Source organism: Canis lupus, chromosome 8 (assembly GCF_048164855.1).
Source record: "Canis lupus baileyi chromosome 8, mCanLup2.hap1, whole genome shotgun sequence".
Lineage (NCBI taxonomy): Eukaryota > Metazoa > Chordata > Mammalia > Carnivora > Canidae > Canis > Canis lupus.
Genome location: NC_132845.1, coordinates 40964751 through 40990761, shown reverse-complemented (window position 1 = coordinate 40990761; position 26011 = coordinate 40964751). Strand labels below are relative to the sequence as shown.

The 26011-nt window shown below is 59.0% G+C and overlaps 3 protein-coding genes and 1 long non-coding RNA gene across 22 annotated transcripts in view; 1 reads left to right on the top strand and 3 right to left on the bottom strand.

Annotated features, from left to right (window-relative positions):
* The window catches only part of ANKS3 (ankyrin repeat and sterile alpha motif domain containing 3), a 32449-nt gene extending 21686 nt beyond the window's left edge, over positions 1-10763 (top strand). For 6 of the 9 annotated variants that reach the window (XM_072835613.1, XM_072835612.1, XM_072835610.1 and 3 more), the window contains 11 exons: positions 821-979; positions 3400-3537; positions 4009-4118; positions 4419-4595; positions 7780-7904; positions 8342-8483; positions 8948-9120; positions 9451-9536; positions 9977-10051; positions 10249-10340; positions 10409-10763. In XM_072835613.1, coding sequence (XP_072691714.1) covers positions 821-979; positions 3400-3537; positions 4009-4118; positions 4419-4595; positions 7780-7904; positions 8342-8483; positions 8948-9120; positions 9451-9536; positions 9977-10051; positions 10249-10328 — 1265 coding nt within the window. In that variant the 3' untranslated portion in view covers positions 10329-10340; positions 10409-10763. Of the gene's footprint in view, positions 1-820; positions 980-3399; positions 3538-4008; positions 4119-4418; positions 4596-7779; positions 7905-8341; positions 8484-8947; positions 9121-9260; positions 9428-9450; positions 9537-9976; positions 10052-10248; positions 10341-10408 lie in introns of those variants that run through there. The other 3 variants (XM_072835611.1, XM_072835614.1, XM_072835615.1) reach the window with 3 other exon arrangements.
* LOC140638392 (uncharacterized) lies at positions 467-8067 on the bottom strand. Its single transcript, XR_012035454.1, has 2 exons — positions 2143-8067; positions 467-2000 (listed from the first exon to the last, which is right to left on the bottom strand). It is a non-coding gene; the product is annotated as an uncharacterized lncRNA (long non-coding RNA).
* A 254-nt stretch (positions 10764-11017) lies between the features above and the next one.
* On the bottom strand, positions 11018-13551 carry NUDT16L1 (nudix hydrolase 16 like 1). 3 transcript variants are annotated; one of them, XR_012035453.1, is made up of 4 exons: positions 13357-13549; positions 12925-13255; positions 12159-12381; positions 11018-11313 (listed from the first exon to the last, which is right to left on the bottom strand). XR_012035453.1 is itself a non-coding variant. In XM_072835633.1 (4 exons), the coding sequence occupies exons 1-3, from the start codon at positions 13504-13506 to the stop codon at positions 12160-12162; spliced, it is 633 nt and encodes a 210-aa protein (XP_072691734.1). In that variant the 5' UTR covers positions 13507-13551; the 3' UTR covers positions 11018-11313; position 12159. The 3 variants fall into 3 exon arrangements, 2 of the variants coding, with proteins under 2 accessions (XP_072691734.1, XP_072691735.1); XM_072835633.1 differs by having other exon boundaries at positions 12995-13255; positions 13357-13551; XM_072835634.1 differs by lacking the exon at positions 12925-13255 and having other exon boundaries at positions 13357-13547.
* Positions 13552-15229: 1678 nt separating this feature from the next.
* Positions 15230-26011, bottom strand: part of MGRN1 (mahogunin ring finger 1) — a 61480-nt gene continuing 50698 nt past the window's right edge. For 4 of the 9 annotated variants that reach the window (XM_072835609.1, XM_072835600.1, XM_072835603.1 and 1 more), the window contains 5 exons: positions 24521-24747; positions 22934-23051; positions 22670-22715; positions 20973-21071; positions 15682-16812 (listed from right to left, as the gene is read on the bottom strand). In XM_072835609.1, the coding sequence (XP_072691710.1) occupies positions 16700-16812; positions 20973-21071; positions 22670-22715; positions 22934-23051; positions 24521-24747 (603 nt within the window). In that variant the 3' untranslated portion in view covers positions 15682-16699. Of the gene's footprint in view, positions 16813-17611; positions 18196-18480; positions 18526-20128; positions 20288-20972; positions 21072-22669; positions 22716-22933; positions 23052-24520; positions 24748-26011 lie in introns of those variants that run through there. The other 5 variants (XM_072835601.1, XM_072835607.1, XM_072835608.1 and 2 more) reach the window with 3 other exon arrangements.

Here is a 26011-nt window from a genome sequence, read left to right as displayed (position 1 = left end):
CCCTCGCTCGCAGGCAGTCACTGACCTGAACTGTCGGTTCCTGCCAGTGAGCTGCTCCCCCTCCATAGCCTGACCCCTTCCTGGCCTCGGGATTATTTGTGATGGACTCAGCTCACAAGGGGGCGGTGGGAGGAGAGGCACCTTCAGAGTCTGAGCCACAGTGTACCAGCAGGAGAACAAGGCCTCATCAGATGGGAGCCTTATACAAATATATTCACAAATTTTGCCTTCCAGGTATGATGAAATAAGGAAAACTGTGAAAAGCTATAAGATGGTAACAGCTGTGAGCGCACTGTAAGCTCTTAGGCTATGACAGGTGGCGATGTAAAGTGCTTCCCCAGGCCCGGCCCACAGCTGGCATATGCCCCTTGTTTCCCAGGAAGTGTAGGTGGAGAACACACAGTTGTTAAGAAGCTGTGACTGATGTTGCCATATGTCTATGAGGAGACAGATCTTACTTACCATCTCAACTTAGAACAAAATTTATTTCTTTTTTTAAATATACATACTAGTTATGAAAAGTTCTGGAAGCCAGGCAAAGAGAAGAATAAGAATTAAGACTCTCCACTCATGACAACCTTTTTCAATTGAGACTCATGCTTAGTAAGCTTGCTTTCTCCCCAGATCTCCCCGTGGCCCATCTGAGCAGTGGACTGGCTCCTTATGGCATTTCTTTCTAGTGAGGTCCTGGGAAACATATTTTTTTTTCTTCTTAATATGAGAAAGACAATTATGATGATTTCATTCCCATGTACTATGAGGATTAGTAAATTAGTCCATCACTGAACAAAATATCTTAATTCTGGTGTTTGGCCTGCAGAAAAATTTGAAGATCTAAGCTCTTCGGATGAATCCTGCCCTGTTCCCCAGAGACAGAAGCTCTATCGGAAAAAGGGCCTCAGCATCCATGAGGGGCCCCGAGCCTTGGCCAGGATCACAGCTATCGGACTTGGAGGCAAGATCCAGCAGCCTTGCTGTGGTGAGTGCTCCCACGTCCTGCTGGCTCTTCGGCAGTGCTCCCTGAGATGTGGCCTTGATGGGGACTGAACAGTCCTCGGCTTCTGAAATGTGGGCTACTGGGTGGGGGCTGCAGCTCACGGATTAAGAATTGATTATGGGGTGGGGGGCACCTGGGTGGCTCAGTGGTTGGGCATCTGCCTTTGGCTCAGGTCGTGATCCAGGGTCCTGGGATCGAGTTCCACTTCAAGTTTCCCACAGGGAGCCTGCTTCTCCCTCTGCCTGTGTCTCTGCCTCTGTGTGTGTGTGTGTCTCTCATGAATAAATAAATAAATCTTAAAAAAAAGAATTGATTACAGAGATTGAAAGACAATCACTGGCTAGCTTCTGGTTCATCCTTTGGTTTTCCTTTCCACGGGTCATGTTGCAAATAGAACTTTTCCTCTAGCAGTGGAAATATATCAAAGCTGCAATTTCATTCATCATGTGGTAGGTCAGCTAGTGCAGGGAAAATGTTGAGGTCTGGTCTCTGTCCCCATCTCCAGCTGGAGTTGGATGTGTCTCGGGCAGTTGTTGCTCTCTTTTCTCAACATGCTGGACTTGAGAATTGTCGGATGGTACACTTGGTGGTGGGCTAGAAGTGAGTTTGTTCTCCTATTGTCAGCACTTCACATTGAGTGCAGTGCGCTTGGGGAGTGCAGGGGGTGCCAACACTCTTACCCTGGCCTGACCAAATGATCAGTGTTAGGTATGTTACATTCTCTTTGACATCTGTCACTCATTAGTGGCTGGGTCAATCCTGCCGTCTAGCAAGCCGGGTGGATGGGCCCATCTCGTGAGCAAGTACCCCTGGGCTTAGAAACTGACTTTCCCAGGGGCCTCTTGGTGGCTCAGTCAGTTGAGTGTTTACCTTTGGCTCAGGTCATGATCCTTGGGGTCCTAGAATCAAGCCCCATCTTGGGCTCCCTACTCAGCAGAGTCTTCTCCTCCCTCTGCCCCTCCACCTGCTGGTACACTTTCTCGCTGTCATAATTAAGTAAAACCTAAAAAAAGAAAAGAAAAGCAAAAGAAACCAACTTTCCCAGTTAGAGGAGACCGTGCTTTATTCAAGAGTATACAAGTAACTTGATTCCTTCCCATGACCCTTGGAAGGAATCTTAGCTGGGTTAGGAGCTCCAGGCCTACCTTTTCCCATCAGCCACAGAGGGGTGGGCTCCCTGGGCCACTGGGGAAGCTGCCCCCCAGCTGTGGGCAGGCTGCTGCAGGGTGAGAGCATGGTTGTAAGCACGTAGCTCTGGGGCACTCGGCCGGGTGGCTCTATTTTGAGTGGCAGATCTGTCTCTTGTGAGGAGTCCGTGCTGCTTGTCCCACCTGAGGCATGGCGGGGGCGAAGGAAGGACAGGTCTACCCAGGGTGAGGGGGGTCATTCACTTGCGTTGCTGTACAACAGCTGCTTTTAAAAATGGAGTTCATTCAAGTTACCAAAATAATCTGGTCAAAGCCCATTTATACACGTCTTTTTATGCCCCACAGCGGCAGAAAAAACATTCACCAAAGAATCATGCTAATTGTCCCTTAGTTGCGCCATTTCATATTTTTGGTTTTCCTCTTATACCTTGTGATATTTAAATTCTCTATATACGCATATGTTCTCTTTGCCAGCAACGAAAAAAATTTTTGAATGATAAATAGCATATGCTGATCGTAAATCTTGATAACTTCAGAAAGGTATAAAGAAGAAAATAAGTTCCACGTGAGGCCACCAGCCAGTCTCTTTTATGCAAATAAATGTACTTTCTGTGGGGGAGGCAGGGACAAAGCTGGAATTAAATCCCCCGGTGTGTCTTTTCTCCCTTTCTCTTGCAGGCAGATAAGTTCGGAGGTTATGTCACTTGGTGTTACTGCTGTTCATTTTAGCCCAGGGCCACCCACCTCCCTCTGCCCAGCCAGGTCTCTCTGGCTGGGGTTGACTGACCCGAGGAGCAGCGCCCCTCGAAGTCTCTGTGAGAAGTCACAGGGAGCACGGGGGCTGGTGTGTGAGATGTTGCCAGCTACAAGGAACACTTAGTGGTCTGGTTTTCCTTGGGCTCAGGAATCTGCCAATCCAGCTAACCGTTTCCTGCTTTGTCCACTTGGAAAAGCAACAGCATGGTGTGATGTGGGGGCGCCGGGTCAGACTGGGTGCTAGTCCTGACCCCTGGGCCCTTGCTGTGGGACACAGACTGGTCTCCACGCCCCTCAGAGTCCTTTTCCTCACCTGCAGACCGTGTGCGTGTGCTCAGGTTGCTGTGCGAGCAGATGGGGTGACGGCCAGTTAGATCCGATGCCTAAGTCCCAGCCTTCCCTCCTGCCAAAATTCCTCTGGGGCAGTTGAATTTGGAAGGAGGAATCGGCTGCCCCTCTTGTGCTCATGTGGGTTTATGTCCCCCACTCTGTCCACAGAGCAGGTGCCTCCACAGGGCTATGTCACCTTCCACAGCAGCGATGAGAACCCACTGGATGTGGGGGGCCTCTGCTACAGGGATGTCACATCCCCCATCAACGACCGGGATGGGGACAGCAGCAGCAGCAGCAGCCGGGGTATGTGTGTCCTGCCCGCCCATGCCCCAGCCCTTTACCCCCACAGCGGGAGCCCGGGTCTTGGGAGCCCCCCCCCACCGCTGGAGAACAGGGGCTAGGGGGCAGGCTCCAGAGGGACCTGGATTGGAGACTGCTGAGGTGCAGCTTCTGGCCCACGGCGCATGGGTGCAGGATGTGGGGGAGTCGTTCCAAACAAGGTTGGCTCCTGGACCGGTAAGCCCTCAGGGAAATGTCTGTTGTGTTACATGTATCATTTATTCACTAGCTGTTTACTGAGTGCCCGGTGTGCCAGGCACTGCTGTAGATCAGTGAAGAAAACAGGCAGAACTCCCGTCCCGTGTTGGGGCAGGAGGGCCCGCAACAGAAGAGTGCAGTGAGCTGTTGAATATTGACGAATGCAGTAGGTGCAGGCTCTGGGGAGTCCTCGCCACTGAGACCTGGGGTCAGGTGCGCTTGTCTTCCCCTTGGCAGAAGAGCACGCCTTCTGTGCCAACCTGGGGGCCGTGAGGCGCAGCAGCAGCAGTGAGGGCCTGACGAGAGCCCCAGGAATCAGCAGTGAGGCCTCTCTGGAGAGCAATGAGGTGAAGCTTCTCTTTTCTTGATCTCCCACCTCCCTCCCCTTTCTGGGTGTTGTGCCCCTCTTCGAGAGGGCAAGTTTGGTGACAGGTACCTCGTGCATGTCACACACAGTCCTTGGCCACCCTCCGTGAGCGGTGCTTGGATCGGGGCCACATAGACCACAGTGCAAGTCACCAGGGAAGCCTCTGTGTGGCTGGTGGGGCAGTTTCACAGCAACAGTTTTGTGGCAGAGAATAGAGTGGATGCAGCTACTTTAGCTCTGGGCCCCTTAGTGTTAACTTCAGACATCTTTCTCACCACAGGATTCAGATCATGCCTGTAAAAGTTCAGTTCGCAAGCAAACTAAAAGTTATATGAAGACCAAGAATCGTTACAGCAACAGTGACAACCAGTGGCCTACCAGCACTGGGACTTCTGGGGCAGCCTGTTCCCCAGGATGCATTCCTCAGACAGAGAGGTCTCCCTATTCAGGACCCCAGGTAAGGCCGTCTGTGAAACTGGCAGTTACCCAGTGAGAAAGAGGACACTCTTCATGCTTCACGAGGCCTTTACTGTATACTTCTGGTGGGTCAGCAGGATTCAGAGAAAGCTGTGGTCATGGTTTTTCCCCAATGATCTATGATCTATGGAAGCTACTTGGGCTGAGAGGATTCCTAAAGGCTAGAAGTGCCAGTTGCAGGCTTTCTGTTTCATCGCTTTCCATAGGAGGGACCTATCTCTCCCCTTGGTTTCCATACTTGACTCAGCGTCCCTGAGCCTGGGGAGGAGAAAAACAGAACCAGTCTTACAGAGCTGCTTTCAGAAGTCAGTGACAAGATGCATCTGAAGCAGAGATAAAGTGGCATGTAATGGAAATTGCCATGTCTGCCTTCTTCATTTTGGGTCGCTCTGGCTAACCAGCTTCTCGGGGATTGCAGGTGCGGCATGGCAGCTCAACTGTTTATTGAGTTCTCCTGCCCTCTGTGGGCATAAGTGGTACAAAGATGAAAGAAGTAATTTTTTACCATTTATTTGTTAAAGTCACAGCTCTGCTGTTCACTAAGCCCCTCCACTTTTGCTGGCTTCTTGGCTTCTCCTTGTGGCCCCTCCAGGGAGCTCTGTCCACTGCCTATGTTCCCGGCTCAGTGAACAGCTACACCTTTCATTTCCTTAAACACATGTTGATGGGAGAGTGGGTGGTGGTGGTGGGATCTTAAGGCTGTTTCAGAAAGTAGGTTAAGGAAAATGGCAGAGTCAGAACCTTTGAAAATTTGCCCCTTTATTAAAGGCAATAAAAAACCTGGCAGAAATGGTCAGAATAATTTTTTGAAAACTCTGAATAAACCAAAGGCTTGGAGCAAGCTGGAAATGTTTAAGAGAAGTGGCTGAATCAGTAAGAACTGTAAACCTTATAGTTAACTTGCCTTAGTCCCATCCTCACTCCAGTGCCAGGGAAGCTGTGACAGCCGCTGGAGGAGCAGAATGGAGCTGGGTTCTTTCACTGTTTCATTCTCAAAGAATTGGCATTATTGGATGCATCTGAGGTTTTCCTAGGAGACCATGCTTACAAAACTGTATTTGATTTGACTGAGAGCCTGTCTACCCAGTATAACAAAAGCCCTCTCCTTGGAATCTGTGTGTTGAAAATAATTATAGGCACGTGTTTTAACTTTGCAGCTGCCTGAGGTGTTGGATCATAGTTGGGGCAAATAAGATTAACCACAAAGCTTAAAAGGAAGAAGTAGGGAAGTGAGATGTCCATAGGAGCTTTGTAAAGCTCTGACATAATCCTAGGAACCTGGGAGGCCACACACTTGCTCAAGGCTGTGTTCTGTGTATGGTCAAGAAAGAGTTGAAAATACATCTGTGTGAACCCTGAGACTCTAGCAAGCAGCAAGTAAAGGCTAAGGGAAGGACTGTCATCTATCTGGCTGAGTGTTAAAGATGTGCCCCCTGAAGCCTACAGAGTTACTCGGCAGAGAAGGGAGACTGACTAGTCTCAGGTGTTTAAGGAAATCTGTCCAGTCCTTAGCTGACCACTAAGCTAGCCAAGGAGAGACTTCTGTGGCCACACGTGAGGGAGAACACAGACTTATAGAAAAGGCACTAAATAAATAACTTCTTTAACAAGCAGCAGCAACAGACTGTGGAGGAGGAGAATTGTTTTGGGGGTGCCTGGCTGGCTCATTTGGTGGAACATGTGACTCTTGAACTTGAGCTTGTAAGTTCAAGCCCCCTTTTAGATGTAGAGATTACTTAAAAATCTTTAAAATGTCCAATTTTCAACGAAATGACAAGATGTACAAAGAAACAAGGAGGTATGGCTGTCGACTGTAAAAAGTCAAATAACAGAAGCAGTGCCCGAGGAAGGCCAGCTGTGGGACTTCCTGGACACAGACTAGACCGGCTTTTTCAAATATGTTCAGTGAGCCCAAGGAAACCCTGTCTGGATAGAGAATATCAATAAAGTGATAGAAATAAAAACAAACCAAACAGATTCTATAGATGAAAAGTACAATGACTGAAACCATCGTGGCACGAGAGGGCCCAAAAGCAGCTGGAGGATGCGGAAGGACCCACAAACTTGATGTCAGTCAGTTGAGATTATCCCATCTGAGAAGAATGAACAGAAACCCGTGAGACACCATCAAGCAGCTAGCATATGCATAATGTTGTCCAGAGGGAGAGGTGTAGAGAAGGGCAAAAAAATGTTTCAGAAATAGACCTTCCCAGATTTGATAAAAAACATGAATCTGGGGATCCCTGGGTGGCTCAGGGATCGAGTTTAGCGCCTGCCTTTGGCACAAGCTGTGATCCTGGAGTCCCGGGATCGAGTCCCACGTCGGGCTCCCGGCATGGAGCCTGCTTCTCCCTCCTCCTGTGTCTCTGCCTCTCTCTCTCTATCATTCATAAATAAATAAATAAATCTTTAAAAAAAAAAAAAAAAAACATGAATCTGCAGCAGCTGTATGAACCCTAAGTAGGTTAAATGCAGATCCACACCTAGACCTAAAGAAATCAAACTGTCCAGAAACAAAAGGAGAATTGGACGGAGTGAGACGAAAGGAGTCTTTACACACCAGGAACCCCAGTAAGATTGACAGCTAATTCCCCATCAGAAACCACTGAACCAGGCAGCCCGGGTGGCTCAGTGGTTTAGCACCGCCTTCAGCCCAGGGCCTGATCCTGGAGACCGGGGATCGAGTCCCGCATCGGGCTCCCTGCAGGGATCCTGCTTCTCCCTTGGCCTGTGTCGGTGCCCCCCACCCCCCATGAATAAATAAAATCTTTAAAGGGGAAAAAAAAAAAAACACGGGACCTAGAGGACATCTGATGACCTAGTCAAGGAATGAGAAAAACCCTCCAGAATGCTGTATCCAAGTAAGAACTATCCTTCAGAAGTAAAGGAGAAACTAAGATGTCGCACTGTCGCAGGCTAACAAAGCCAAGAGAGTTTGTGGCCACCGGACTCGCCCTCCAAGAAACTGACGCTGTCCAAGCTGAAGTGAAGACACAGGCTCAGAGAGCCTCCGGGCTACCCATGCCGCCTGAGGGCACAGAGAGGGGGTGGCCGGGGCTCTGGGGGCCGCCAGCACTGTCCCACTGTGGAGCTTGGGGGCTGGCCGGGTTCACCCGGACGGGGCCACCCGTCCTCTGACCTGTCCCCGCTCCTGTACCCTCCAGGACCTCGCCACGCTGCTGGAGCAGATTGGGTGTCTGAAGTACCTGCAGCTGTTTGAGGAGCAGGACGTGGACCTCCGCATCTTCCTGACCCTCACTGAGAGCGACCTGAAGGAGATTGGCATCACGTGAGTGCAGAGGGGCCCTTCGTGGCCGCACCCCCGTCTCTGGCGTGAAGCTGAGCCCGCAGCTTCCCCTCGTGTGGGTGGAACTAGCTGCCCTGTCTTGTCTGAGGTTCCGCTTGCTTCCTATAGCAGCGTCTGCTCCAGCCCTCCAGCTGGAGGGTGCTGGCTTAGGTGCTGGAGGACTGGGTCCTGTGGCTCCCTCAGGCTCCCCAAGCCTGGCCTGAGCCCCCTGTTCAGTGAGAACAGCAGCTGGGCAGGGGAGGCCAGCCCTCGCTGGGGTCACTTCTTAGAACCATTTGTCTTCTGCCCTAGGATCCTGGGGGCCACTCTCCCCCTTCCAAGCTGGGCCCTTTCTTAAGGGACCGTCTTGGTGTAAGGACAGTCCGTGGCATCTCTACGCACACAGCAGACGTATATACTTCTCTCTATCCTCCTCGCAGGTTATTTGGGCCTAAGAGGAAGATGACCTCTGCCATTGCCCGCTGGCACAGCAGTGCCCGTCCCCCCAGCGATGCCCTGGAGTTGGCCTATGCTGACCGGCTCGAAGCTGAGATGCAGGAGCTTGCCATCCAGCTGCACAAAGTATGAGGGGGCGTGCAAGAGAGGGGTGTGGAGACGCCTGCAGTAAAGGACAGCATAGGGGGTGAGCAGGGAGGACAGATCTGCAGGGTCAGCAGGGAGAAGCAGCCAGGACAGTTAAGGGCAGAGAGCATTATTGCTGTGCAGGAGGGGAGACACATGGGCGTCTGCCTGGGAAGAAGGCTCAGGAAGGGATGGGGACTCGGGGCAGGAGCTTACATGGACACAGAAGATCAAGGGGGAGGGCAGAGAACAAGCAGCAGGCTTGGATGCCACAGGGCTTGAGGGAAGGGGCCCAAAGCAGAGGCGGCTCTGTCTGGAGACACGCGTCCCCTTCCTCCGGCCCAGGAGAGTGGGAGTTGAGAGCCGGTGGGGATGGCAGAGCCGACTGGGGCTGGCAGGACCCAACCGAGGTGGCCCTGGCCTTGAATCCCCCTGGCTCACTCACCCGCCCCATCTCCTCTCAGCGCTGTGAGGAGGTGGAGGCCATGCGAGGCCAGGTGTCGCAGGAGCAGGAGCTGCGGGCGGTGGTGGAGAGCTGCCTCCTGGAGCAGGACGGTGCCCGTGAGGACGTGCGTGCCCAGCTGCAGGAGACGTGGGCCCTGGCCCAGGACGCTGCTCTCATCTTGGACCAGCTGCGGTGAGTGGGCACCTGAGCTGCCCTGGGCCCGACCCTGAGCCACCACTGCCTCCAGATGCTTCAGCCAAGGGTTGGTTTTAGGGCCTTCTGGGGCCACTCGCTGCCATCCTCCGTTTCATTCTGGCTTTTCCTTTCTGCAGGGCAGACCCAGGCAGCAGATAGGGCCCCGCGCATCTGCATGCTGGTCCCCAAAGGCGCCTGGTGTGCTTGCCCTGAAGGCAGGGCCCCCCTGACACTCAGGGAGATGGGGTATCTGTGTCCCGCTGGGGCCGTGGGAGGCACTATTGCCCAGCCTCTCCCCTCACCAGCGCTTGGCCTTGTGTCTGGCAGAGCCTGTCAAGCCGAACTGTCAGCCAGAGTGAAGCAGGAGGTGTCCACCCGAGGGCTCCCCCTGGCCGCTGCCCTCCCCACAGCTGGTAAGAACCGTGTTCTTGCCCCGGATCACGTAGGTGCTGTCCTAGGCCTCCGGTTCCAGCTCCAGCTCTTTCCTCCACACAATCGCAGGTCCCAGAGCGAGGGTGCCCTCTCTCACCCATGTCCTCCCCGTGGTGGGGGGCAAAAGCCCTTGGGCCCTGGCTGACGCTGCTGTCCACGATCTCAAGTGATTTCTGCAGCCTATAGTTGGGGCCGCCCCAGGACAAAGCCTCCCTGTAGGCCAGCCACCCCCCCTTCCACTCCCGGGGCTACTGGCAGCCAGTGCTTTGGAAAAACAGCTGGGAGGACACACTTTGGTGTAGCAAGGTCATGCAGGAAACAACAGCTAGGTGGGTCCCCTGGTCACGGCAGCTCAGGACAGAGGGGCAGGACCTATGGTGACCACATGCATTCCAGGCCCACCTGGCTTTATGTCCCACAGACTGGCAGGCCTCCCTGCAGGCTCTGAGCCTCCCTGAGCTGTCAGGAGCACTGGAGGATCGAGTCCAGGAAATGGGTGAGTGTCCAGGAGGGCAGCCAGAGGTCTCCTGCCCACTGGGGGCCACAAGGGGGGGAACAGGAAGAGCCCTGCCTGGTCAGCTCCGACCCTGGGGGGGCTCCTGCCGTGTAGCCCGCTTCCCCTCACTGCCAGGCATCCCTAGGACCTTCCCTTCTCACGCTGGCAAAGCAGGAACTAACTGCTCCCATCCTCAGGGCGAGTGCTATGCTCAGTGACCCAGAGCTTGGAGAAGCTGCAGGTGCTGAACGGGAAGGAGAACTGGCGGGAGCCTTAGCTGGGAGGGACGGTGAGTGTCCCCCAGGCCCCAGGCCGGGAGAGCAGGGCACCCTGGGCAGCGGTGAGCGCCCCCTTCAGGCTTCTCTTTCCCTTCTCAGACTCTGACGTTGGGTGACTGATCCACCCTGAAGCTGTGTGCCTGGAAGACAGGAGGGCAGAGTGTGGGCGCTGCCGCAGGCCGGGCCCCACTGGGCCGGAGGATCAGGCCCCAGGAGGAGCCGGCAGAAGCAGGACAGGGCTGGGGCCAGGGCAGCAAGGCCCACACGGAGGCAGGACGAGGGCCTCCAGCCCAGAATCTGGGGGTGAGGCCCAGAGCGGGCAGGGCCCTGGGGAGAGAGGATCCCCATACACCGCAGGTGCCCCACAGAAAGGACTGGGCACCTGGGCAGCATATGTCATTTGCTGGAAAATAAAATGTGAGATTTGCTGGTCAGGGGCTCAGTTCTGGTCCCGCGACACAGTACTAACTGACAGACCAAGGGGCAAGCCATGCCGCGACCCCCACTTAAGGAACCTGGAACCTAGGCCCCTCCTTCAGGACAGAGACCACCGTGCTCAGAGCAGGGCCGACAGGGTGACCCCCTCCTGGCCCGGTCTGGCCCCGCAGCTAGGGCTGCCTCTGCTCCGATTCTACAAAAGCAACTGAAGAGTGGTGCACACCGCAGCCCCAAGGAAGGAAGAAAGGAACAAGGTACAGCTGTTTTATTTACAGAATGAAGCGCCTTTGCCCGCACGTGCTGGCCACTTCATCGAGGCTCTAAGGTGGAACAGACGCTCAGGCAGGGCCAGAGCACAGCTTTCCTTACCAGGCCAAGCAGGTATTGTGGAAACTCTGTTAGCTTCACAGAGGAGTCTTTCCAGACATATAGGGCCACAGGAGAGAGACTGCCAGTGCTGACCTTCCTGTCCGTGGCGGCTCTGCTGATGTCATTCTCCACACTCGGCCAGTGCTTCCCATGTCCTGGAGCTGCCTGCAGACTGTGCTGGAAATGGAGAAAGGGAGGCTTTCAAAGCCGAGGAAAGCAGTGAGCTGGGCTCAGCCCAGGTGCAGCCAGAAGCCCCAGAGAGAGGCCTGTGCCGGCGGCACCACAGCCACCCCAGGGAAGTGACGGCACGTCCACCTGGGCTGGGAGGCCTGTGTCCACTCCGTGCCGAAAGGAGCTCTTGGGCCTGGCTCCCGCCCTTAAGGCCCCGGGGCGGGGGGGTGGGGAGAAGAGGACCCCCTGCCCCCATACACCCAGCCCCAGGCCTGTGACCAGGACCAGAGATCACACAGAGCAGCCAAGAAGGGCCTTTCCTGTTCTCTTTCAACAACTCCAGCTACAGCTGGGCCTTATGGCCCCAACTAACCCTGGAGACCAAGTCCCAGTGAGGTGAAGGGGCCTTGAAACCTCACACTCAGGTCACACACCATAGAAAAAATTTACCAAGTAAGGCTAACAACCACCAATATTAACAGTAGGACATCCTGAGCCGAGCCAGCTTCTCGGCCGCGGGGCTGGCTGGTGACAGGACTCCGGGCAGCTCCACAAGAATAAACCGACTTTTCAGTGGTCTGTGTCCATCTACCCACCCCGATAAATGGGTGATACATCCACCAACCCAACTCCTGTGGAGGAGAGTTTGAGCCTTAGGGTAGGAGAGGATGTCCTGAGCCACAACTGACCAGGGTGGCTTCCCCGTAATCTGGCTGCCACCCTGTGGCTGCTCGGGGCAGGGGAGAACGAGATGCCCCCTTGCCTGGTGCAGCCAGGATACGGTGTGAGTGCACGTACGGGAGACACTCTCCCAGGAGTTTAGGGCAAGAGACACTCCACATAGACTCAACCTCAGGAGGAAGATGGGAGGAGCTTCTCCAGGGCTTTCTTCTGCTTCTCGGTGGCAGCAGCCAAGGCCTCAGCCAGCTTCTCCTCAGGCATCATGTTGAGCACCTTGAGAGCGAAGAGCAGCTGGTACTTGGCGGTGCTGGTAAAGGCGTTGCTCAGGAAGTTGGGAAAGCCACCGACTCGGTCCTTCTGGGTGTAAAGGGGGACTCGCACAAGCCCCAGCACCTGCACGGAGAGGAGACGGGAGTGGGCCCGGGACCCCCACCCATGGTTCGGCCCTAGCAGAGGGGCAGCCAGATTGCAGAGGCTGTAATGAGAGGCCCCGCAGGGTCTGGTGAGGCGGCAGCGAGCGGGGCCCTGGGAGCGGTGCGGCCCCTCTGCCCCAGGCGAGTGTCAGAGCCGACCCCATGCACCTTCCGCCCTCTGCTGCACTCCAGTCCCAGCCCCCGTCCGCTGGCAGGAGGTCCCCGGCTCACACCCCATGCTCCCCCTTCACAGGTGCCTCCCGGCCCCCCGGAACCATAACAACCATGAGATCCCGGCCCAGGAACCCGGCCCGTCCCCCCGCCCCCCGCAGGCACCACCCCAGCCCATCCCCCCACCGATCCCACTCCCCACTCCCAGGATTGGCAATGGCAGGCAGCAAGGCAGATGGAACACAGCCCCGAGGGAACCCCAGCCCCGGCCCCCCGTCCCTCTGCCCGCCCCAAGGCTGCACAGCGACACCCCGCCCAGCCCGGCCAGGGGACCCTCCGGGGGACGTGTTACCCATCGGTGCCTTCCGCGGGGCCAGAGCCAAACCCCGGGGCGGGGGGCGGGGCCCGGGCGGCGGCCCCACCTCCAGGCCGTGGTCGCGCGAGTGCACCGCGCTGATCTCCACGGCGTGCAGCTGCTCCAGCGTCAGCTGCCGTGCGTACAGGTGCGCCACGACGCGGTGCGGGCCCTCGGTCAGGTGGGAGCTCAGGTAGTCGGCCTCGGTGAGGCGCAGGCAGCCCAGGCCCAGGCCCAGCACCCGGTTCAGACCGTCCTCCAGAGACCAGAAGCGCCGGTCCACGAAGCCCCCGGGGAAGCCCAGCAGCCCGTCGAAGCGCATCTGCATCTGCAAGGAGCGCGGGTCACGGGCGCGGGGGGAGCGGCGCCCCGTCCCCGTCCCCGTCCCCGCCGCCCGCCTGCCCGCCCGCCGCCCGCCCGCGTCCTCACCAGCACCGAGAAGCGCATGGGGATGCGGCCGAACAGCTGCCCGGGGTTGGCGGCGTACAGCATGGCGTGGCACGAGTGGCTCCAGCCCGGCCCCAGGCGCATGGCCTCCACCCGGCTGATCTGCTTCAGCTCCGGCACCGCCGCCGACATCTTGACACGACCCCGCCGCGGCCGGAGCGCCGCCGCTTAAGTGCATGCGCGGCCCCGCCCCTGCCGCGCCCGGCCAATCCGCGGGCCGCCGCGCCCCGGCCCCGCCCCCCCGCCGCGCCGGCGCGTCCTCGCGGCGCCGAAGGGGCGTGTGCAAAGGGCGGGGCCGCGCTCGCCCCGGGCCCGGGGACCGCGGCGCCCGAGCTCCGCCCAGGCCAGCCGGGCCCGTGCATCCTCCCAGTCGGACCAAGTGCGGTGCAGGTGTCAGGGCGCCCCGCGCCGGGGCAGGACCGGGGCGGGGCCGGGGCGCCAGCCCGCAGCCCCGTCCCGGCGTGCACAGCAGGAAGCCCCGCGGGCGCCGCCCGGGTCGGGGGGTGGCAGCGTCCCCGAGGGGGCCCGCTCAGGGCCCGCCCAGACCTCTGCTTCCTCTCGGGGCGGGCGCGGAGCCGCGGGCCGGAGGGGCCACACCCGCACCCCGGGGTGGGCGCCCAGGGCCGGGCAGGGACCGGGCGAGCGCTGCGGGGACCCACGGGCCCCGCGGTCAGGCCTCCCACGGGCGGCCGCGGCTGGCAGGGGCAGGAGGCAGAGGGGAGGCTCTGCACGCCCCAGCCCCACGCGGCTCTGGCCCGTCGGCGGGAGCGCAGAGGGCTGAGCGCCTGCCTTGGGCTCTTGGGCTCCGGGCTCGGTCCCGGGGTCCCGGGGTCCCGGATCAAGTCCCGCATCGGGCTCCTTGCGGGAGCGGCCTTCCCCCTCCTCCTGTCTCTTCCTGTGTCTTTCCTGAATAATATATACAATCTTAGGGAAAGAAATGCCGAGGGAGCCGCTGCGATGCAGGGCGGAGGATGGCAGCCTGCTTCGGGGCATCATGGACCAGCTGGCAGAGGACAGCGGTGTCCCCACTGAGGTCCCGAGTCGGGGGGACAGTGCGGCCCGGGCCTCGGGCACCAGCTACTTTCCCTCCTGGGGGCCGCTCGCTGGGCCGGGGCCTCTAATCCATTCCGCACGACAGCCGGAGAGAGCCGGACAAAAACCGCTGACTGTACCCGGAATAAAACTCCGTCCCCACGAGGCCCTGCAGCACCAGCACCCCCCACCCCTCTATTCTGATACTCCAGCGACCAGAGCCACCAGGGCTCAGCGGTCACACAGGCTCACTCTGGCCCCAGGGCCTCTTTTTGCACTTGCTGTGCCGGCTGCCCGGGCACCCTCCAGGGCTCAGACGAAACGCCTCCTTGGAGAAGCCCTCCTCCACCACCTGGGAAGCACCCCATGTAGCTCCAGCATGTCACCAGCTGACTTCCCCAGTCACCAAGCCTGGGGCGGCTCTGATTACTGCCTAGGACACAGACTCGCAGCGGCCTGCACCTTGCCTGGGTGGGCCCTCCCGCACCCCAGCACAGGGGTGCCCAGTAAGGATCTGCGGGAGGGATCAGCGACCAAGACAAGGAGCCCATTGCTCAGACGGCAGGCCGCGTCCCCAGAGTGCGCTTCGCCCCGACCCAGAGTCGGCACAATGACCACAGTTGTGATAAGCAGCAGCTCGCGTGCCTCACATACCATGTCATGCACGCTCGCCCTCTTCAAGTCACGTGTCACTGACCTCACACCCAGAAGTGGGGGCCACAGCCACACGTCAGAGCTGCCGTGAGCCACTCGCTGTCCCACCTCCAGACCAAGGAACTGCGGATGTCCCTTGGTGCAATGCGCAAGGAAGGAGCGGACCAGATATTGCTGCAGGATTTTATTACTATAAATATACAGTAAAAACGAACAAAAACTAGCCAATCAGAGTACGTCAAATGATAGCACATGTAGTCCAAGGCCAGTCTGCATCCCGGCCTTCAAACAGATTACTGGCACCAATACCAATGGCAAGAGGCCAGGGTTGGCGGGGGGGGGGGGGGGGGGGGGGGGCGGGCGGGCGCGGCCAGCCCACGCATGGGCCTGCACTTGGGGCGTGCACTCGGGCGTGTGCCCCCAGTGTGTACGCAGGCGGAGAGGCGGGGTACGAGTGGTGGGGAAAGAGCTGGCCTGAGCCCGGAAAGCTGCGGGTAGGCAGCGCTCTGCTCCCAGGCTCCCCTGGAGAGAAGACGAGTCCTCTCCTGCTGGTTTCTCCCTGGCACCCAGCCGGACAAGCCACAGGGAGGGTGCTGGGGTGGGGCACAGGACCCCACGGACTGCTGGCTGCCCCAGACCTGTCCTTCCCAGGGTGGCTCCTGAGGAAGTGGCCCTCTGCACCCCCGCCCCAGGGAGCTGTGCAGCCCCCTTCACCTGTCTGTTGCCCAAGAAGTTTTGCTTTAAAAACAAAAGCAAGGTCACCTCAGATGGGATGTGCCATGTGCCTCCCCCAGGCAGGTCCACCACGGGGACCCCAGACAGGCTAGGTCAAAGAGAAACCAAGTGACATTCCAGGGGTAAAGAGGGAGTGGGGACTGCTCAGATCCCTCCCTGGGGCACTAGCCCAGCAGAGGGACCTGCCACATGGGCACTGCCGCTTCAGAGAAGGTGCGGGAAAGAGAGGGCCGGGCGCTCCGCCACCGACGGCTGCAGATGGCCTGTGTTCAGCGCCTGTGCCCCTAGGTCGGGGGGTGGGGGAGTTTGGGGGGCAGCCCCGCCCCCGACTGGCCCGGGAAGGGGAAGCAGCAGCAGAGGGCACAGACAGGCTGCCAAGGACATAGGCGCGCGCAGGGGGTTGGGGACAGGCACTGTTTCCTTCACTGAGTGTGACTCAGCCCCCACTTCCTTCCGTCTTTCGGCAACAAGGCCCCTGTGACATCTCCCGGGAGGGTAACTCCTCACCCACCAATACACTTTTCTTCTGAGAATTTGGGTTGAGTTCTTGGGATGTCAGGGCCCCAAGAGCTGGGGTGCTCGGAGAAGCTGATCCAGGCTGCACGTGGGTGGTCAGCCACCAGGCCCGGCCACTCAGCCAATGGGGCGGGCAGGGGAGACCCCAGAACAGAAAGCTGCAGTCCTTCATCTTGTACCATTTACAAATACATCAACTGTAGAAAAAGGAATTTGTCAGAGGAGACCGTCCACTGTGCTCTTCGATCAAGGGTCGGATGGCCCCTTGGAGCCAGTGGCCACGCAGAGCGTGCAAGACGGGAGAGGCCAGGGGTCACGCTGGAATCTGGCGGCCCCTCGGCAGAGTCTGGGGAGCTAGGCGCTCCACGCCGCCAGCCTGGCCAGGCTCTCAGAGTGGGGTCAGCTCAGTGGCCCCAGGGTCAGGACTGGGGCCACCAAGCACAGGCCGGGGTGGGCCAGTGGTACGGAGGCTGTGGGGCGGCTCCATGGAGGTGGACCATCCTGCAGGCAGGAGCAGAGGGAGAAGCGGTCACGCTGGGCCAAGTTGCCCACCTCATCCGTCCCGCTCAGTGTCTGCCGACCGTGCCCCCCCTTCCCGGGGGTAGGGCCACCCAGAGCCCCGGAAGTGCAGCCAGGCCACCCAGAGCCCCGGAAGTGCAGCCCCAGCGAAGTAAGGGCGGCCTGTCTCTCTGGGAGCACATCCAGGACACTGGCACCAGCCGATGCCCCAGAGTAGAATGTAACGGGGCGCCGTGCGTCCTGCCCCCGGGTCTCCCCCTCGCCTGGTCCGGGCTTCCGGGGACGCGACCAGCGCTGTGGTCACCACTGAGGCCAGGACGCAGGCCCCGCGTGCGCGTCACGCTCAGAGGGTCCCCGGAGCCCCTCCCGCCTTCTTCAGAGGCCCCTTCCGCCACGATCGCGCTGCTGCCCCCGATGCCTCGGGGCGCTCTGTCCCTGGACCCAGCGTGCACCCCAGGGCGTGGGTGCGGCTGTGACACAGGCCTGCAGTGGCGAGCGACCGGCACAACTGTCAGGGCCACAGAGGGACGGCTGCCGGCCGCCCGCCCCCGGACACGGGCTCCGTCACATAGCAAACCAAGGAGCGGAGCCCTCTGCCACCTGTCACCTGTGACACAGACCCCGAGGGGGACAACCTGTTTTCTTAGGGTCTGTGGCTTCATGCAGGGCGTCAGCTGTGCTATGCAGCCCGCAGGCAAAACCGCTCTCTGCAGCTCAGCCTGACCTCTGTGTACTGTCTACTTCTGGAAGTTTCACCTAGATCACAACACTCAACATCCACTCACATGGAGGCCGGAGCCGACTTTATAAAAGCGTTGGGCCCTATTTGAACAGAGGGGAAGATTCGTCAGACAAAACATTCAAGGAGGACAGGAGAGGTTTGTGCGGGGACACAAGAGCAGCTGTCATGAGTGGACAGACACCGAAGCTCAGGACGGCTGGCCTGCAGGAGGGCCGCACAGCAGCCTGGGGCGCGTCTCCCAGCAGGGCTGCCAGGACGGCCGGAGTCCGGCTGCAGCGCCCCAGCCCACACGCGTCTGGGAAAGCACGGGCCACCGAAGGCACCAGGTCCTCCATGGCCAGACTTCCCAGAGCCGCTACCATCATGTGAAGAAGGAAGAGGGTCTTAAACACACTGGCCGGTTTTGCTGGTGCTCTTGGAACCACCTGCCAAGGTCACCCAGGTGGAGGGCATCTCCTGCTCAGGCCAAGGGTCAACCTCACATGGCCTCCTAACAGGCTGATTTCAGCATGTGCTGGTGTTCTGGAAGGTTCCACAGGCAGGCTGGGGAACAGGCTAATCAGCAGCAACAGGGGGGTGGGGTCTCAGCAAGGGCTAAGTCACCATTCCTGGGACTCTAAAGGCTAGAATAGAAAAGCGTGGCTGGGCCACTGAGTCCAGACAGAAAAAGTCCACCGATGTCAGACCCCCCAGGACCACCTCTTCGGGGTGAAGGTGTAGCACGTTTGGAGAGCTCTGGATTCAGAATCCAGGACCCCAGGGAAGACATGGACGTGGAAGAAACCCAGAAAAGGGGCAGGAACCCCCAGGAAGGGAGTAGGAGAGGGAGAGGCAGCTGGTCCTGCTCCAGCACGGTCAGGGACGCCCCTCAGAGCCACCCCACAACACGTACGAAGGCGATCACGTACCAGCTTACTCCTCTATACCAACAGAGCAGGAGTCAGGCCCCAGGGCTGTGCGGAGGAGGAGAGAAGCTCAGTTAGCAAAGCACTCACACAGACAGCACATCCCGCAGCAAATGCACTGCTTCAGGACGAGATGCCCCGGGGGGACACATGAGACACGATGCCCACACAGACCAATGTGCCAAAACAAAGGAGAACTGGGCCACAGTGCAACGCAGAGGCGCTCAGCCCGGAGAAGCACTCACAGGGCAGGGCCTGGGGCAGGCGGGGCTCACCTGGCGGAGGGTGGACCCAGGGAGGGGCCCCCCACCCCCCAGGCTCGCCGCTTCCAGCATCCAGGTTCCCTCGCCCGACCTCCTTATCCCCCCACCCACAGTAAGAACCTAATGTTCGCTCAACTGTGCCCATCCACCAGGGGACAGCCGTGCAGCTGTTACCAAGAATGAACACACCCATGTGCTCGTTCCCGCTCTTGAACACATGCATGTGGGAAAGACGTTTAGGATCTCTGCTGAGCAAGAGCCAGTAGCAGGAGAAAAGGTTCTGGCACGGGAATAAAGGAAGACAGGTACACATATGCTTGTAAAGGTGTGCACGTCTGTGAGGACCCCGGCCTCCCCCTGCCCCGCCAGGTACAGTCGGCAGCGCTCGTGAGGACCGGGCTCCAGATGCTAACCCACGGGGCACCCGTGCAGGGGGGCACAACCAGGTGAGTCGCGGGCCCCAGAGCTGCCTCCTTATGCCCCGTGGCCGGACACTGCCTTCTGCTGCCCCCGAACACGGATTTCCGCCTCTCCTTTATCACCTGCACAGCCAACGTGCTTCCCGCCCCCTCCGTGGAGCCGAAGGTGGCCACGTCACTGGCCTAGGGTAGGGGTGACAGAGCCAGAGAGCCTGGTGTCACCTGTGGGCAGAGCCCAGCGGCTGCGGCCTGTCCTGACCTGCAGACACGCTGGCAGCGCGGGGGTAGCACTGCCGGGGGGGGCGGGGGGGTCCAAGGTGCCTCCTCAACCATAGGACCACAACTCCCACTCGTGGTTCTAGGAAGTCCCTCTATGGGCTCTCCCCATCCCCCCAAGCTTGTAATTATAAGGAAATCCTTGAAGTTCCTTGAAAGAACTTACTGGAATTGTGTTACTCTATGGAATACTGGTCCTAGGCATGGCTTTCACCCATGGGTCTCTCTGGGTAGGCCCCCGAGTGCGGATAAACATATGACCCTGCCTTCCTACACCTGGTGACGGGCCACCCTCTGGGCTATAGGGACCCTGTCTGCACAGGCCACTGCTTGTCCAGCTGGGGCGGGTGGGACAAGAGACACCTTCACACCAAAGCACATCACAGCCAGGCCCGAGGCACAGGTCAGGTCACCGGGAACTGAGCAGCAGTGAGTCCTGGGGCAGGCGGGGGGCAAAGGTCTTCCTAGCCACAAGGCAGGAGCCTGACTTTCTGAGGGCACCGTGGCTATTTATCTTCATATCGGACCTTAGATGGTATCTTAACAGGCAGCAGGCACAAGTCTCAGAGCCCCAAGTCCTGTCCCCCATCTCTGGAGCTTAGTACTTCAAGCTGAGGATCTTGACCCTGAGGAGCAGAGAGAGGAGCTGGAGGCGGGGGACAGAGGCCTCTGGAAATTGGGCCAGAGGGACACCTGGGTGGCTCAGTGGTTGAGCATCTGCCTTCAGCCCAGGGTGTGATCCCAGGGTCCTGGGATCGAGTCCTGCATCGGGTTCCCCGCAGGGAGCCTGCTTCTCCCTCTGCCTGTGTCTCTGCCTCTTCCTCTGTGTCTCTCATGAATAGACAAATACATCTTTAAAAACAAAAAGAAAAAAAAAAAAAGGGAAAGGGGGCAGAGCAATAAGACCTCTCCCCACTGCCCTTGGGCCTTGCAGGCGCCTGGCCCCACCCGTCCTCCCAGCACCGGCCTGGGATGCACGGCTTCACCTGCACCCTGTGAGCACTCATCGGCCCCCCAGGCAGGTGGTAGAGGGCTGGGGGCCAGCATCAGGCCCCGGCGTGCAGCTTTCTGTCTATAGCTCCCTGGGCAGAGGCCCTGCTGCTGGGGCACCCAAACAGGGCCTGCTGTACCCACGGACGAAGGAAGAGTGGGAGATTCCAGTGGGACTAGGTCTGCCCACCGGGCCCAAGCAGGAGATGGAGAGAAGGACCAGCTTCTCCTGCCTTCCCGACACAGACCTGGCTCCAGGGTGCAAAGGGGCCTCAGGCACAGGCTCTGCACCAAAGAGTCTCAGCGGAGGGTGGGGGGCTGTAGAGCCGGGGCCTGGCTGTGCTTTGGGGTTGACAGAAGGAATATGGGCAAAGCCAGGGAGACACCTGGGCTCCCAACAGGCCAGCCCCTCCCTAAGCAGTCAGAGCAGACCCCTAGCTCCACGGGGATAGTCACCGCACTGCCCCCTGGCCCGGTGGGCCCCAAGGTCCATGCGATGGTGACAGTACACCGCACTCCCCCCAGTTCAGCTGCCGAATGCTGTTACCTGGCAGGTAGATATCAGCTGGCAGGCGAGGCTGGCCATGGCTGCAGGGCTCAGGGCTGCCGTCCTGTAGGACGTTCTCGATGGACGGCACTCGGCTCCCTGCAGAGGAGAGGGCAGGTCAGAGGCCCAGAGGCAGAAGGTGGCCACTGTCCCTCTGGTCAGGACCCCCAGGAGCCTGTCTTTCCTGCCTAAGGGCTCTGCAGCCACTGGGGGCCAGACCCTACCCTGACACCCTCCTCCGCCCTCTAGGCCTGAGAGGCAAAGGTTTGCTTTTCTTTACTACCCTTCTCTCCCAACTCCAGCTCGGGGCTTCTGTTTTTCATTATAAACACATTATATGGGATCCCTGGGTGGCGCAGCAGTTTAGCGCCTGCCTTTGGCCCAGGGCGCGATCCTAGAGACCCGGGATCGAATCCCACATCGGGCTCCCGGTGCATGGAGCCTGCTTCTCTCTCTGCCTGTGTCTCTGCCCCTCTCTCTCTCTCTCTCTCTCTGTGTGTGTGACTGTCATAAATAAAAATAAAAATTAAAATTAAAAATTAAACACATTATATACCCGAGAAATGGTAATAAGTTTAATATCTCCTGTTTATCTTTATCCTTCCAGCTGGGCCACACACCCTGCAGGGGGCAGCTAGCGCGGCCACCTCACTCTCACACAGCAGTGCCCAGGGCTGCCCAGGGTGTCCTCAGGGGGAGGTCCCCTCTGCAGAAGCGGGGCCTAGGCCCCGTGACGGGCACAGAGGGGAGCCACACAGTCTGGGCACCTGCTCTGTGCAGGGAGGCAGGCAGGAGTGTCGGGAGAGGCTCAGGCCCAGGCTGAGGTGGGGGAGCTCAGGCCTAAGAGGCAGGACGTGAGGACACCCAGACCAGGCACCCTGCCCTGGGCACCAACACTTACACCCAGACCCAAGGCCCCAAGGCCCAGCAACCTGCAGGCAGGCCCCACACGCTGGGGGCGGGGAGCCACTCCCAGGGTGGATGCGGGTCACCGCGGTACAATGCTGACTGGGGAACCTCCTGGCAAGGGAGTGGCTGCAGGTTACTTTGGGGTCCTTACCATGCTGCAGGCCTGGGAGCCAGCCAGCCAGCCAGCCAGGGCTACTTCCTGCCTCTGTCACCTCCCAATTAAATGGCTTTGGGCCTCCAGCCACCCCAACCTGGAGGAATGACTGGGTTGGTGGTGGGATGACACCTCCCCAGCTGGGAGACGGAGCACCTCATCATATCCCACAACCAGTGTGAGGTCAGGTAGGGGTCACGCCCCACACAGAGCCCAGTGCCCACCAGTGGCAGCTGGACTCAGGACCCAGCAGGCTACTCTGTGCTAAACTCTCCACGGAGAGGTGCATGGCCCCTTCCACGGGACACAGGGACACGCGGAGGAGGGGCCTGACTGAGCTAGGCACCTGCACCCCACTGTCCAGCCTCTGGCCTCAGGAGGAACCCTGGGTCTCTCCAGGTGCCAGCTGGGCAGCCCGTAGGGGACCTGCATGAGCAGCTAACCGCCACTACTATGTGCTGGCTGGGTGTGGAAGGAAAACCAGGAGGGCCGGGGGCTGTCCTCTGGGAGGTCCTGCAGTAAGGAACTCATGACCTCCAAGAGGGGAGCCAGTGCGCTCTGAAGAGCTACCCTCCAGAAGCCTCTGGCAGAGCCGCTGGGGAGGCCCGAACGTGCTCCTGAGGAGAGGGCTTACCTTGCTTTAATGCCGCTGCCTCATCCGCCTCCTCCGTTACGAAGCTCTGGGAAACAAGGACAATGTGTGGCTGCAGCTCTGGTGCCACTGGCCCAGGACTTCCCGCACAGCAGGAGCCCCAGCAGCCCCCGAAACAGGACCCACCCCACAGATGAGGAAACCAGCCAAGGTTGCTGCCACGCGAGCAAGCAGTGGAGGGGGGCCCTGGCCACAGGTCTGGGGCCCACGGACAGGCGGCGGGGCCGGGGTGACGGTGGGCCTCACCTCGGGGGAGCTGCTGAGCGCCAGGCCCACCCCACTCAGCGGGGGAGGGGCGTCCGAGTCCTGGGACAGCTTCTCTTCATCCTCTTCGTGGATGGGGGACGATGGAGACCGCAGGGTGCTGGGGACAGACAAGACTGGGTGGAGGGCATGTGGATGATAAATGCCAACCCACCAAAGCCAGTGCCACCTGTGGGGAGGCGGGTGCACAGCAGGACGCCAGCAGGCACAACGGCGGGCTGGACCCGGAGGCCATCCCCCGTGCGTGCTTGCACGGGCCTGCACACGGCTCCGTGTTTCCAGAGGAGAGCATCATGATGGTACCCCTGGGATGGGGGGCAGCAGGAGACACCCCCACACTTCTTTCTCTATCTGGAGGGGCCCTGCCACGTGTGTAATCACAGGGGCCAGGCCTGTTTTACAGAACGTCCGCCTTTACTTTTCTTAAAACCACAGCACACAAGAGAGAACTAGAGAATATTAAGCTAAGCAAAATAAGTCAGAGAAAGATAATTATCCCATGATTCCCTTTATGTGTGCAATTTAAGAAACAAAACAGATGAATGTAGGAGAAGGGAGAGAAAAATAAGATAAAATCAGAGAGGAAAACAAACCAAAAGAAACTCTAAACCCTAGGAAACCAGCTGCGGGTTGCTGGAGGGAAGGGAGTGGGGGGACAGGGTAACTGGGTGACGGGCATTAAGGGCACGTGACGGAACGTGCACTGGGTGTTACAGGCAACGGGTGAGTCATCGACCTCTACCCTGAATCTAATAACACACTATAGGTTAACTAACTTAGATTTAAATTTAAAAAATAAAATAAACAGCACATGTGAAAAGAGGCTTAACACAGAAGGCTGGTCACCTGTCTCGCACTGTCCAGGGGGATCGTGACTGGACCCTCTGCTTCTCAGGCATAACTAGGGCAACATCATGTGCCTGGTTTCGTGGTGGCCCAGGTTTGACTGCCACTGCTGCTCACACAGCAGGATGTGCCCACGTGACCAGCCCCCAGAAAATCCTGCGACCCTGAGACTCCACGGGCTCCCGCCATGTCCTGTGTGGCCTGGGACGGGGTGGGACGCTGGGCACCTCTGGGCTCCACCAGCGCATCTTTCCAGCTGCTTTGCTCTCTCTACTTTGCTGTAACCTTTATCCATAACCTAACCTGCTACTGATTCTGTGAGTCATTCTAGTGAAATCACCCAAAAAAAGTTCTAAAACTAAACCCACACATACACCTGCTTTGCACTTTTTCAAAAAATTAATCAATCAATCAATCAATCTGTCTATGGGGGGGTGGGGAGACCGCATGAATGCATGCAAATGGAGAGGGATGGGGCGGGGCAGAGGGGGAACAGAGGGAGAGGGAGAGAATCTCAAACCAATTCCCCACTGAGCCCAGAGCCCAATCCTAGGACTCAGAGACCATGACCTGAGCCGAAGTCAGACGACAAACTGAGCCACCCCGGCGCCCCCCGGCTTTGCCCTGCCTCCACGACACCACGCATTTCCCCAAGCCCCGCCACAGAGCGGGTGGGTGGTTCCCACGTACCACCCCCAGAGGGAATCCTGGCATCAGCCTCACCTGTCAGGGGATCTGCTCCTCGGCTTGCCCTTCTGGTGGCTGCTTTCCAGGATTCGATCGATCCCAGCAAGTGGACAACTGGCCTGGGACAGGCCATCCGAGACGCCTGAGTAGGTGATCTCCTCATAGAGGGGGGCTGATGGGATGGCTGGGGAGATGGCCCGAAGGCCGTTGAGCGCCTCCAGCAGGGAGATGGGCTCGTAGCCAGGTGGGACGCTGTCAGAGCTCTGCGGGGACAAGGGTGGGTGAGGGACAGGCCGGCCACACTCCCTGCCCGCTGCCCTGGGCCACAAAGCCCCAGACGCTGGGCTTGTGCCCCAGGGACGTTCTACTCCCCAGAACCTGCCTTCTGACCATCTCCTGTCCACTCCACCTTCCAGGGATCTAAATCCCCGTCCCTCAGAGGGGCGCCAAGAACACTGCAGCAGCATCAGACACCCTCCCCAGGTTCCCTCGGCCATCAGCCGCAGCACACGGCCTTGGATGCCCATTCTGTGCCCCAGATGAAGGCAAGAGGGCACCTGGGAGCCCTCCCCACCCCTGGTCTCGGCCAGCCCCTACCTGGCTTTCTGTTCCAGAGGGCACCTGGGAGCCCTCCCCACCCCTGGTCTCAGCCAGCCCCTACCTGGCTTTCTGTTCCTGCCTGGCACAGGTGGAGAGTGAGGGGTCAGAGAGAGAAAGGAGGCTCAGGAGCAGGTGGAGAGCAAAGCCATGCCGAAGGCGGGAGAGGCCAGTGGAGCAGCGTGTGTTCTAGCCCAGGGAGGGCCTGGCCCCGCGGGGAGCTTTGCCCAGCACAGGCATCTGGCCCAACTTGAGACCCTGTGTGTGCCTGAAACAAGTGTCCACTGGAGGTGACGTGTGTTTCAGGTGCTTCTAATGGGCACCTCTGGTTCAGACCAGTCTTCCCCTTGCTGGGAGTGGAGCAAATCAACAGACTGAGTCCTGCTTTAGAGTTAAGGTGTGGGGAGATGCCCGGGTGCTGAAGACGTGAGGCCCCCAGGCCACTGCGCAGGCAGGACAGCCCCCCCGCCTCGCTCTCACTAGACAAGGCAAGGGACCAATGCCCTGCAGTGCTCCCACTGTGAACCCCCGCCCGCCTGCCCGCTCTGCTGGGAGGAAGGGAGAGCTGCCTTTCAGGGACGGAACAGCCCTGCGGACCAGGAAAGGCAGAAGGGCCAGGCAGAGCTTCCCCGAGTGCCCTGGCCACCTGGCCCGTGCTGCCCTGTATCCGCTCCCAGCCTGCCTTCCACTGAAAGGTCAGTAATTGCTTTGAACCTCCTCATCCTCCAAAGAGGAAAAAAGCCTCTCTCTGGGTTGGCCCTCCCGTGACCTCCGCCGCTCTAAGTTCTGCTGAGGGGCCGTGGGGGTCAGTAGAGGCTCCAGGCAGAGGCCCCCGCCTGCTCCCTGAGATGCAGGGAAAATGCAAGGAAACCAAGTCCTTGACCCAAAGAGCTAACATCCAAGGTGGACAGAGCAGGGGATGCAGGATGA

Coding starts and splice junctions, on each gene's coding strand:
- NUDT16L1 (XM_072835633.1), bottom strand. CDS start 13,506: ATGTCGGCGGCGGTGCCGGAGCTGAAGCAGATCAGCCGGGTGGAGGCC. Junction 13,256..13,356: donor CCATGCGCTTCTCGGTGCTG/GTGAGGACGCGG, acceptor CGCTCCTTGCAG/ATGCAGATGCGCTTCGACGG. Junction 12,382..12,994: donor CGCGCGACCACGGCCTGGAG/GTGGGGCCGCCG, acceptor CTCTCCGTGCAG/GTGCTGGGGCTTGTGCGAGT.